Here is a 12,908-nt window from a genome sequence, read left to right as displayed (position 1 = left end):
AAAATATTTTACCAATTTAATGCAGATAAACTACACTGTATATATTAAAGGCCTACTGTTTTCGTTTATTACTGCACATAAGAAAAGGCTTAGGTTACTCCATTAACGGCAGGGAAATAAGAAAGACGGTGAAAAAGAAAAATAAATGAGAATTTAACAGGTTCTGTGTTATAAACATTACAACTGGCTGGTCTATTTTTCTACAAGGCAATCTGAATTTCAAACGAAATATGAAAGCTTATCTCGGTTCTTGAGAAAGGGCAGTAAAATCTTAACATCCCACTGAAAATTCTGTTAGCACGGGAGCTGCTATTAGGGAAACTGTTCACAGAGTCTCGGCTCCCCTTCTTCTGACCCGAGAGTTCAGTCCAAAGGGCAGGCAGAGCTCAGGCCCCGCGCTGGACCTGGGGTTTGCTAGCAAAGGAGGTAACTTAAACATTCCCCTTAATAACATAACAACCCAAGCAGAACTGGAAGGGAGGACCGAAGTCACTTCATCCATCCTCCCAGTGAGACCAGGAGTCCTCTTTTTATTATTATTATTATTATTATTATTATTTTGTATTTTTCTGAAGCTGGAAACGGGAAGAGACAGTCAGACAGACTCCCGCATGCGCCCGACCGGGATCCACCCAGCACGCCCACCAGGGGCGACGCTCTGCCCACCAGGGGGCGATGCTCTGCCCCTCCGTGGCGTCGCTTTGCCCCGACCAGAGCCACTCTAGCGCCTGGGGCAGAGGCCAAGGAGCCATCCCCAGCACCCGGGCCATCTTCGCTCCAATGGAGCCTCGGCTGCGGGAGGGGAAGAGAGAGACAGAGAGGAAGGAGGGGATGGGGGGTGGAGAAGCAAATGGGCGCTTCTCCTATGTGCCCTGGCCGGGAATCGAACCCGGGTCCCCCGCACGCCAGGCCGACGCTCTACCGCTGAGCCAACCGGCCAGGGCAGGAGTCCTCTTTATACAGCTAGAACATCCCTTTAGAGCACCGATGACAAGTGGTCATCGAAACGCCACCTAAACATTGCTTGTCACAGGGAGGTCACTTCTACATAAAAGGTGTTCACACCCAAGACAGCAATAATTTTTTTAATTCATTCCTACAGCAATAAATTATTCTTTATGCAAAGCGGCCTCCTGACTCTCCTCCATCCTGCGCTTCCTTCTAGGCCACTGTCAACTGTCCCTGTCCTTTTAAAATGCAAAAATCAATCCTGAATAAGCTACTCTTTTAAAAATATATATATATATATTTTTGTATTTTTCTGAAGTGAGAAGCCGGGAGGCAGAGACAGACTTCCGCATGCACCTGACCGGGATCCACCCAGCATGCCCACCAGGGGGCGATGCTCTGCCCATCTGGGACATTGCTCCGTTGCAACTAGAGCCATTCTAGCTAGCGCCTGAGGCAGAGGTCATGGAGCCATCCTCAGTGCCTGGGCCAACCTTGCTCCAATGGAGCCTTGGCTGCGGGAGGGGAAGAGAGAGACAGAGAGGAAAAAGAGGGGGAGGGGTGGAGAAGCAGATGGGTGCTTCTCCTGTGTGCCCTGGCTGGGAATCAAACCTGGGACTTCCACACTCCAAGCTGACGCTCTACCACTGAGCCAACTAGCCAGGGCCCTGAATAAGCTACTCTTGATCTGAAGCTAGATCTGAATGTTTTATTTCTGTTAAAATAATGTAAGAGTACAGGAAACTTTTCTGAAGTTATACCACACTCTAGGACTCATCTTTGCACACATCACCCCCCAAAAAAAACACCCCATAATTCCTGCTGCCAGCAAATTAAGGATTTTGAATTTCTATACAATCTGGTTTCAAACTGACTTTCTTCATCCTTATTTTCATAATGGTACTCTTTATTTTAAACTTCTAAATTAGCATTTTCCACTGTTCTGTTTCAGACACAGTTTGAAGAAATCTCGACCTCTCTGACAGGATGCCTCGAAGTATTCCCACTTTCTCGAAGGTTTCATCAAACATACAAACACCCTCACTGCCCCATGTTAATGTTTTAAAATTATCGAAGACTTTAAACATGCATTACATAACACCTGCAGGATTATAAACTGAAAGTTTTTCCACTGATAAAAATGTGTGGTTAAAAGATTGTTTTTGGCCCTGGCCAGTTGGCTCAGTGGTAGAGCGTCGGCCTGGCGTGCAGGAGTCCCAGGTTTGATTCCCGGCCAGGGCACACAGGAGAAGCGCCCATCTGCTTCTCCACCTTCCTCTCTGTCTCTCTCTTCCCCTCCCGCAGCCAAGGCTCCATTGGAGCAAAGATGGCCCGGGCGCTGGGGATGGCTCCTTGGCCTCTGCCCCAGGCGCTAGAGTGGCTCTGGTCGCAACAGAGCGACGCCCCGGAGGGGCAGAGCATCGCCCCCTGGTGGGCGTGCCGGGTGGATCCCGATCGGGCGCATGCGGGAGTCTGTCTGACTGTCTCTCCCCGTTTCCAGCTTCAGAAAAAAAAAAAGATTGTTTTTATGGAACTTAAGGAAAAACTGAAATTGTCTTGCACACAGGAGTGTAGCAAAGTCATCTGTAAAACCAACGATCGTAACAAAGACCCTCATGAACCACCCAGACACCAGCCTATCTGTAGAAATGCAACTCTTTTGTAGGAGTCGGCCTATTTCATTTTTTGATTCTTTCCTGACAAATGTAGTTCAATGTTTTATAGGGAAAAAAATATAACTTAAAAAGACTAAAATGAGTCAATTTTTGAGAATTTTCTTTAATAAAATACTTACCTTACTACCCCCTGCCTTCAAAGGAGCAAAATGAAAAAAAGAGAAAACATACATGAAAATTGATGATGAATAAAACGTACCAGTTTGGTAAGCAGAATAAAGGCAACATGACTATAGGATTTTAAAGAAATAAAAAAGTTCTTAATTTTATGTCATTGTTTTGAATATTTTTATTCAAAAGTACTAAAAATTTGATTGACAGTAATCTACTTTAAATACATGAGGTTTGTTTTACAAATATTTATAGAAAAAAATAACAAAACTATTTGGCTCTGACTGGGTGGCTCAGTGGCTAGATCAGTGTCCCGGCGTGTCAGCACAGGGCTGGCCCCTGGCCGGGCACGCGTGAGAAGCAACCAGCGAGTGCACAGCTACATGGACAACTGAGTGGACCAATGAGTGGGTACTTCTCTTTCTGTCTGTGGATACTTCTCAAATCAATGGAAAATTTATTTTTAATTTTTATTCTTTTTGTGACAGAGACAGAGAGAGGGACAGATAGGGACAGACAGACAGAAAGGGAGAGAGATGAGAAGCATCAATTCATAGTTGCGGCACCTTAGTTGTTCATTGATTGATTTCTCATATGTGCCTTGACCGTGGGGCTACAGCAGAGCGAGGAACCCCTCGCTCAAACCAGCAACCTTGGGTCCAAGCTGGTGAGCCTTGCTCAAACCAGATGAGCCCGTGCTCAAACCGGCGACCCAGGGTTTTGAACCTGGGTCCTCCGCATCCCAGTCCGATGTTCTATCCACTGCGCCACCGCCTGGTCAGGTTGGAAATTTTTTTTAAAAAAGAATAACAAAATTATTAAAGTCATCTAGGAAAAAACACCCCACAAAAGTATCAACCAACTAGAGCAGTTACCAAATTGTCACCAGGAACATTTTCCCTTTACGTGGATGTGTGACAAGCATTTGTTTTAACTGGTTATACAGTGCTTTAGTTCATATTTGATGACAATAATACATTCTATTTAAAATACAAAAACAACTATTCATACGGACCATTTTTTTGCCTCACAAATATACACAAAGTTGGTAAAAAGAAATATCTCTTCATTTTTATACCCTCCGATTCTTTCATTTCATGCAAATGAAGACTCCTAACTAAGAATCACATTACTCACTTCTTCTGCCTCGACATTTTCAGAAAAATTCCTAGAGCTGAATTATAATTTGAAAACAATATGTAAAACGATTTCAAAAATAATTTTTATAGGATGAGCTGTAAAAAGTGCAAGCTATCAGCAAGGACTACACTACGACAGTGTCAGCCAACCCTCGAGAGCAGCAGGGCGTTCCACCCGGTCAGCGGGTCCCTGCAGCCACGAGAAGGAGAGCTGAAGCGCTTGACCTTGAAAGATGGCTGACAGATTAAAATTACGTCACACTTTCTGACATAAATTTATCTGATATGTGATATTTTTCTTTAAAAGTCAATATAATAGGCCTGACCTGTGGTGGCGCAGTGGATAAAGCATCGACCTGGAAATGCTGAGGTCGCCGGTTTGAAACCCTGGGCTTGCCTGGTCAAGGCACATATGGGATTTGATGCTTCCAGCTCCTCCCCCCCTTCTCTCTCTCTGTCTCTCCTCTCTGTCTCTCCCTCTCCTCTCTAAAATGAATAAATAAATAAAAAAAAACTATAGAAAAACTATTAAAAAAAAGTCAATATAATAAATGAAAAAGACTGATGGAAATGTCAAGTTCTTCTCCCTTATGAAACACTTTTTATTTTTCATGACTGGGGATTTATAATTTCCTGTAAGTAATATTAACCACTATTGCAAAGATTCTAACTAGTAACACCCACATTTGCATGTTTAGATGTATTACTTTAATAAATATATAGGTATGTTCATCACTTTGTGAATCTCTCACTTCAGGAAGTGTGTCAGTATCACCAGGGGCCTCGGGTCACTCGGTATTTCACTCCACAGGAGGGATCCCCGGCAAACACCTCTATCTACATACACTCTATACATATTATTTCATTTAAACCTTGAAATAGTCCATAAATTAAAGATGATCATGATGACTTTACCTCTGAGGAAACAGGCTCAGAGAGAAAGAACAGGTTTTCAAGATCACACAACTGGTAAGTGATAAAAATGAACACATATTTTAACCCATTTGTCTGAATCTGAAAAGCACGCCCTTGGTATTGCACAACACTGCCCCCTACAGCTCACTGCAGCCTTGACTCCTGTGCAAGCATTCAGATTACAGTTTTGTCAGCTTTCTTGAAACGTTATCTCTAACTTCACACTTTGCCTCTTATACCTGATGACAACATCATCGCCCACTGCTATCATTTGAGGTCTATATCATCAGCAACTGGGGTACCTCAGACAGCTGCTGTGGAAACATCCCCACCTCAGCATTCCACCTGGAACTTCCCTGGGGTCTCTGGTTCTTGTAATAAACTTGTTCTCATCACAGCTCTCTACAGAAGAGGTCACTGTTGTCACCTCCACTCCTTCTTTGTTCCTCGCTGCTGTTCATGGATAGTTTCTCCTTTACCAATTCTCAAAACCTCTTGGCTTCGGAAAGCCCTACCATTCAATGACCATACACCTCTTTATTGCTTCCTCTCTTCCCTGGTGATTTGAAAAGCATGGGGTTTGCAATTTCTCTCTTGATCTGTCACCTCCTTCAGAGACTTTATTTAAAAGTTCCTTCTTCTCATAAAATTACTATTACATATTCTTATTTTTGATCTGCTGATTCTAGACAAAGACCAATAATTCCCATGAGAGACAAGCTATACTTTAACTTGCCTTTTTGAAAAAATTTTGAAATAATGATTTTTTTTATCCTTGATTAAAGGCACATGGCTCAAAAGGCCTTTTCAAAATTTAATATCTCTGCTCATGTGCCTCCTAAAAAGTACTTGATATTGGATTCAATTTTTATTACCTCCCCCAAACCCATCACATACATTAAAAAAGTTAGCAAGTAAGACTCCTTTAACTACACAGACCTTATGTATAGCATCATTCCTAAACTACTTTCAAAAAAGTTTCACCACCAAAAAGTAGTTAAGGAGAAACATGCTTTCTAAAAGGTGCTGGGGGTTGTATAATAGAAGAATACCACTGTTACTTAGTTTCTGCAAAAATTCATTCAGTTAAACAATAAATTCAATTTTTGATAACATCTTTTTCCTCATCTAGTTTTAAATTTGACTGTTACCTCTCATCCATTGAGGGTTCTTTTTGTTGCAAATGAGGCTTGATTCCAAACATTGGACGAATATTTGTTGCTAAGGCTCTGATGGTGTAACTGATTTCATTCTCCCTTGTAACATCACTGTCATAGCCTACCATTAAAACATAAGAATTATTCATTTAGTGATAACTGCAGAGACCAAGTATAAGCTTATAATTGGGATGCAAGGATATTCAACAATATAAAGTAAGTTAAATGAACTATTATGGCCAAATTATAAAATAATATATGGCAAGTAAAAATGATGTAGAGGAATATTTAATGAGATGTAACAATGTTTTCAAAGTGTTACTAGTGATAATTAGCAAGCTACAAAAAATAAGTTCAGTGTGACACCATTTTTGTTAAAAGCATATTATGTATATAAATACGTATACCCTTATTAACAGATCCCAAAATGGTAACAAAGGTTACCTCTGAGTGGTCAAATCATGGATGCTGTGTTTATTATATTCACTGTAAAATGCATTTTCTAATTTTTCTATAATAAGGTGGCAGTACTGGTAATACTACTTTAAAACAGGTTAGATACTATAAATGTCTAACAGTACTTATTTAAGGCCAATTATCTTACATTTGTAGATAAAGAATATCTAAGTCATCAACATATGACAGCCTGCAATTCTCCAGTCACAAAACCAATTCGGGTGTTCAACAGACGAAAATCATCATTATTCAAACATTATTATGACTTGTTTTAACTTCTGTGGTTTAAACCAGTTGTAACAATTTTATATGTTTCACTTAAAATAAGAGATTATGAAACAACATACCCCCGTCTTCTTCCGAGTCCGTGTCGGATTCTTCACTGTCACAAGGCCTTCTTTCTCGGGAACCCTCCGCCTCATTTGTCCAAACCATTAAAGACATATCCGCACCCCCTACGGTAACCAACATGCTGTCATCGTGAGTCCAGCGAACATTTGTGACATGTGTACTATGAGCCACGTACCTCTTAAACTTTCCAAATTTTCCCTAAAGATAAAGAGTTAAAAAGTCTAAGAAATTTCATTACTTGAACACTCCCAGTTAGAATTGAGTTTCTTTCTTAATATTTGATTATAAATTAAGCATTATAAATACAACTTATTAAACCATGAGAAAATATTGACATTCACAAGAATAAAAAACAATTCCTAATCTGGTTAGGGGAGGATACAATTAGTAATTTCACACATTGCTAGTATATTGGGCATAACTTTTTTAGAAATCAACCTGGTATTCTGCATTAAAAGCAGAAAAATGTTCTGCCATTTCCTTTACCAGTCCCCCTTCTGCAGTTCTATGCTAAAAAACCCACAACGCTATGTGCGCAAAAATTATTTACCACAGTATTTACTTATAGCAGTGAAAAACTTTACATACCTTAAATGATCATAAAAGTAGTACTAGCTAATAACAGTATATATCTATAGAGTAGGATTTGTCTATTAAGAACAATGGCTATGCAGACATAAGTGTGATGTCAAGAATAGGGAACTAATTCTGAACCTTTCATATTACAACTTTTATCACCTATATAATATTCTTATTTCATTGTGATGAAATAAATAGCATTTCATAAGTATAAAATGCTATGAAAGGACATTACTTTAACCATAGTTATAATTATAATCATTAGGAGAGTTAAAGAAAAACACATACTTTAGCAGGATATCTAAATAACTTCACAAATCCCAAATCATCCCCGGTAGCTAGAACTGATTTGTCATTGGTGAGGCAAGAGGCAGTCACATCCGAGACTTCTCCGATCACAGGCCAGACTCCCTCACAGCATAAACCGAGCACACTTGTCCATGAGGCCCAGCCAATCTTTTCTACCTAAAAAGGAACGAAAATGCTCTAAGTTTGTAATATCTAAACCTAAAAGTTAACAAGTAAATCTGAATATTGTTTGTAATTATGTCATTAAGTAAAACAAAAATTTAAAAATTATTAGTTGTCTTGGTTTCGTAGCATCCCAAATCCTCTTGTTTCTGCAGAAAATTGTTAACACATTATTGAAGATGTACTTATAGACCCACCATGTGTTCTACATGTTGAGCATACAGCGATAAGAAATAGCCTCTTTTTGCTCTTTGAATAATCAAAAAACTTATTCTTACTCTTCACATCTAAATTGCTACTAATACATTATAAGCATGTTTTCCAATTAATCATTATTGGACATTAAGAACCTTTATTTACAGCTCCTTCTTTATTAAGTCACTTTCATGTTAAATTTAATTTTCTTCCTTGGCCATGTTATGTCAAAAATTTTTGCTAATGTTGCCAGACAAAAAACCAAACACATATTTTTCCTTTTCTTTAAATGAGAATTTGCCAACAAGCATTTTAGACATACAGGTTCCAAAAAGTTTGGACCACCTGCTGTTGTGGACCATAAATGGCAAAAAGCCTTTGTAAATTCGAGGCTTAGCAAAGGCTAAGTTCTCCCCCACCACCTCCATATTGGCTGTGATGCTGAGTATCTGCACCCACTTCACTTGCCTCCTTAAGTTGCTGGAAGCAATTTACATGCCCTTCCTCTCACTCTTTGTTCAGATGTTGGTTGATTTCGCTTATGCATGGTGGGGGGATTCCTGTTTATGCCTTGGGATAGTTCTTGTTTTTGCCTCAGATGTGTAACTTTGTATCAAGGACTTCCTTGTTTGCATATGGCTATATAATAAAGCAAGCTGGGCTATGCGGCACTCGGATATTGCCATCAGCATTGAAGAGTCCTCCCGATTCCATCCTTTTATCTTAATGAGTCTGTTTTCTTAATTCCGCATCATTCTCCCTCAAGACCCGGAATTAAGAGCCTTCCATGGCAACGTGCAGTGCTCTCATCTTAGATGTCATGGTATCTATTTGCTATTGCATGTTTCTTGTCCTCTGAGGAAAGTAAATGGAGCAATTTATTCCTTTTCTTAATACAGTCTCTTCCTTTAACCATTTAAGTAGTCTGACCCAATAAATAAACTGAGAAAAAAATATCTCCATGATTTGAATAAACTGAGAGCAGGCTGAGAGCAGGCTTCATGCGTTACTAAGTGATAGCAGGTAATAGCATGGTAACCACGTGTAGTCACAGCAACAACATCACAAGCACTGCCCTTCCTACCTCTGCACTGGGGACGGTCTGCCTTTTCCCTCTGGGGGCTTCAAAGAACAACTGCTCCTTAGCACCAGTGTTAGCCTGTAGCAGCTTTCCTTAAAGAGAAGGTAGAAATATGTGCACATACAGAATCTGATCATTCCATAATTTTAAACTAGAGACCGTGACAAGCATAACATGAGGACTTGAAATTATAAAGAAAACAGTTTAATAAAATTAACTTTTACTATATAAAAATAAGAACCTTATAGGTTAAAAGAACACAAGTAGTTAATAAAAATTAGAGAAGTCTATGATAATTTAGAAATGTAAATTGAAAAGACATGTCATTTTTCACCTAACCCTGTCAAAAATTAAACAAGGTTGAACAAATCCATTTTTTTTCGTGGGTGTAAACCCTGATGTTGGGCACGTAACCTGATACAACTGTTCTAGAAGGATGTTTGGCACTTGAATCGAGTTTTCATATGAGACAAGATTATATACACATATAAAATACAAATACGTGTCCATTTAATATTATGTTTAACTTTTAAGGGAACAATTAAGCTTAAACATAACCATTTTCCTCTGCACTCAACATATATTAAGAGCATTTGATTTTATTAATTTCCATATAGTTAAGTAATTAAATTCATAAATGGTTTAATGTTTGTATATGCATATATATATATATAAACTATTTCTGTTGTTATGCATATAAAAACCCCTAGACACTAAATTGGGGGCTTTTTTAATTCTGTTCGACTATACTTGGAAAAACTTTATAACACTAGATTTACAGCGATGAATTTCAAAAACAAAAATCCTTAAAAATGTAGTATTAAAATGTTTATCGGCCCTGGCCGGTTGGCTCAGTGGTAGAGCGTCGGCCTAGCGTGCGGAGGACCCGGGTTCGATTCCCGGCCAGGGCACATAGGAGAAGCGCCCATTTGCTTCTCCACCCCTCCGCCGCGCGCTTTCCCTCTCTGTCTCTCTCTTCCCCTCCCACAGCCAAGGCTCCATTGGAGCAAAGATGGCCCGGGCGCTGGGGATGGCTCTGTGGCCTCTGCCCCAGGTGCTAGAGTGGCTCTGGTCGCAACATGGCGACCCCCAGGATGGGCAGAGCATCGCCCCCTGGTGGGCAGAGCGTCGCCCCTGGTGGGCGTGCCGGGTGGATCCCGGTCGGGCGCATGCGGGAGTCTGTCTGACTGTCTCTCCCTGTTTCTAGCTTCAGAAAAATGAAAAAAAAACAACAAAAAAAAAAACGTTTATCATTAAGGCAGACTTACTAAACACTCATATGCCATGCATTCCATTAAAATACAAAGAAAGGTATTCATTAAATCCTGGATGTTACATAGTTATGACTATTATTTTTAGGGAATTATTTATATCAAACAAATAACAGACTCACTAACATACCTAGTTTCCAAAATTTCAATTACTATTTATGTCAAGTTTTCCTGAGCAAACCTGGGACAAATGATTATTTTTTTTTATATTTAAATTACTTAACAATTTGAAGAATTTACACTTACTGTACTATAATTTAAATTATACTAGGAGAAATATTGAAAAGCCTGAACTCTTCTTTTTTTTTTTTACAGGGACAGAGAAAGAGTCAGAGAGAGGGAAAGACAGGAAGGGAGAGAGATGAGAAGCATCAATCATCAGTTTTTTGTTGTGACACCTTAGTTGTTCATTGATTGCTTTCTCATATGTGCCTTGACCACGGGCCTTCAGCAGACTGAGTAACTCCTTGCTCAAGCCAGTGACCTTGGGTCCAAGCTGGTCAGCTTTGCTCAAACCAGATGAGCCTGTGCTCAAGCTGGCGACCTCGGGGTCTTGAACCTGGGTTCTTCTGCATCCCAGTCTGACGCTCTATCCATTGCGCCACCGCCTGGTCAGGCGAAAAGCCTGAACTCTTGGCATTCATCTTCAGATGTGAAATAAGCAATAGAAACTAATTTTGAGAATAATGTCTTCTTTTCACAATGCTTTTGAACTCATCTGTTGAATCACTTTTTGTTTCTCTAAATTAGAGATACTAAATCAAATGCAACTTAATGAACTAGGAAGCTGCTGAGGTGCGTACCTCTCACGTCCCAGTCCACGTGGGTTACGTAGCTTGTGGCGCCTTTGCACACTCCCACCCTCTTACTGCTCCTCACGTTGTAGAGGTCTATGAAGCTGTCGTGAGATGCCACGGCCAGGTACTTTCCAGACCCTGTAACAGAAACACCTTTGCCTGACGATTCTGACATTGAGAGATATTTTTTACACTGTACTAGAGTTCAATTTGTTCATAATTTTTTGCAGGAATTCAGTTGTTTTGTAAGTTATAAGATGTGTGTGTCAAATGGCAGAAGGTGACCTACATATTTACGCATATTGTAATTCACCATGATGAAAGTTTTTTAGTGTCGTCAAGTCTATAGTTTGGTGGAAAGCAAATGTCAAGAAGTATATTCAATGTAATTTTGATGTACTTTGCATTTAACCAAAAAAAATTAAAATCCTTAAGTTTAGAATAGAAGTAAACCAACATAGGTAAATTTTGCCTTAACATTAGTAATTCCTAAACTATATCAGGTTTTGTTAAAGATAATGAATACACAGAAACTGATGAAACAAAATGTAATTTCAAAAGCAGCAAGATTAGCCTGACCAGGCGGTGGCGCAGTGGACAGGGTATCAGACTGGGACACGGAGGACCCAGGTTCGAAACCCTGAGGTCGCCAGCTTGAGCGAGGGCCATCTGGTTTGAGCAAGGCTCCCCAGCTTGAGCTCAAGGTCCCTGGCTTGAGCAAGGGGTCACTCCGTCTGCTGTAGCCCCACAGTCAAGGCACATATGAGAAAGCAATCAATGAACAACTAAGGTGTTGCAACAAAGAGTTGATGCTTCTCATCTCCTTTCCTGTCTGTCTGTCCCTGTCTGTCCCTCTCTCTGTCTCTGTCACAAAATCAGAAAACACAAAACAAAAACAAAAAAGCAGCAAGATTCTAATGAAGATAGTCCACCCAATGCTTTCATGTTAGAAATAAGAAACTGAAGCTCAGAGAAGAAGCTGGACCGAAGTCACAGGACAGGCAGTGGCAGAACTGTCACTAACAGGGTTTTTTGTTTTGTTTTTTTGTTTGTTTGTTTTTTTAACAGGGTTTGCCACTGATCTAATACAGGGCTTCTACCTCGCACCATGCTGCCTCTTCTAGTCAAAAAGGGAAAATTCTGAGATAAACTAATTATTCATAAAAGTTATACACATCAATGTATTTATGCACCACCACACCCAAGTTAATAATCCAACGTGATTTCAGTGGACTCTTACCTGGTGAGAATCGAATGTCTGAAATGATGTCTTTTCTGTGGTGAAAAGATACAAGGTCCTCGAGAGTGTCTGCATTTGCCATTAAGAAGCTGCCGTCGCTGAGACCCACAGCCAAGGCTTTCCCATCAGGGGAGAAACAGCAGCACCGTCCGCCTGGAAGAGAGGGAGACTGTCGAGTGACCGTCTTTTATTGAAAAAAAAAAAAAGTATGTGTTTAAGGAACCTTTCATTTACAAGAGGATTCCTATATTTACTACAATCCCTCTACAGAGTCCAGGAATCCAGATAGTAGAGTTTTCTACCGAAATCAGTGGCGTGGATTCTAAGCAGTTGCGAACACAAACCATTCCCCCCGCTGCAAGGAACAAAGCACGGACTGCTGCTCACCTTACAGGAAATTAAGTTGTTGGAAAAGAGTGCGAGTTTTTAACTCACATAAAAAAACCAATGACATATGTGGAAATTTTTTGGTGGGTGGGTGGCTACCTTTATAGTTCCTATCCAACAAATCAGAAGTTTAA

The 12,908-nt window shown here is 40.1% G+C and overlaps 1 protein-coding gene across 10 annotated transcripts in view; it reads right to left on the bottom strand.

Annotated features, from left to right (window-relative positions):
* Window positions 1-12,908, bottom strand: part of EML5 (EMAP like 5) — a 153,488-nt gene that overhangs the window by 34,151 nt on the left and 106,429 nt on the right. For 3 of the 10 annotated variants that reach the window (XM_066276913.1, XM_066276912.1, XM_066276918.1), the window contains exons 22-28: window positions 12,388-12,540; window positions 11,154-11,285; window positions 9,083-9,171; window positions 7,621-7,797; window positions 6,750-6,951; window positions 5,941-6,067; window positions 2,744-2,758 (exon numbers count right to left, since the gene is read on the bottom strand). In XM_066276913.1, coding sequence (XP_066133010.1) covers window positions 2,744-2,758; window positions 5,941-6,067; window positions 6,750-6,951; window positions 7,621-7,797; window positions 9,083-9,171; window positions 11,154-11,285; window positions 12,388-12,540 — 895 coding nt within the window. Of the gene's footprint in view, window positions 1-2,743; window positions 2,759-3,465; window positions 3,510-5,940; window positions 6,068-6,749; window positions 6,952-7,620; window positions 7,798-9,082; window positions 9,172-11,153; window positions 11,286-12,387; window positions 12,541-12,908 lie in introns of those variants that run through there. The other 7 variants (XR_010731309.1, XM_066276916.1, XM_066276914.1 and 4 more) reach the window with 5 other exon arrangements.

Source organism: Saccopteryx bilineata, chromosome 4 (assembly GCF_036850765.1).
Source record: "Saccopteryx bilineata isolate mSacBil1 chromosome 4, mSacBil1_pri_phased_curated, whole genome shotgun sequence".
Taxonomy (NCBI): domain Eukaryota; kingdom Metazoa; phylum Chordata; class Mammalia; order Chiroptera; family Emballonuridae; genus Saccopteryx; species Saccopteryx bilineata.
This window is presented reverse-complemented; position numbering and strand designations above follow the sequence as displayed.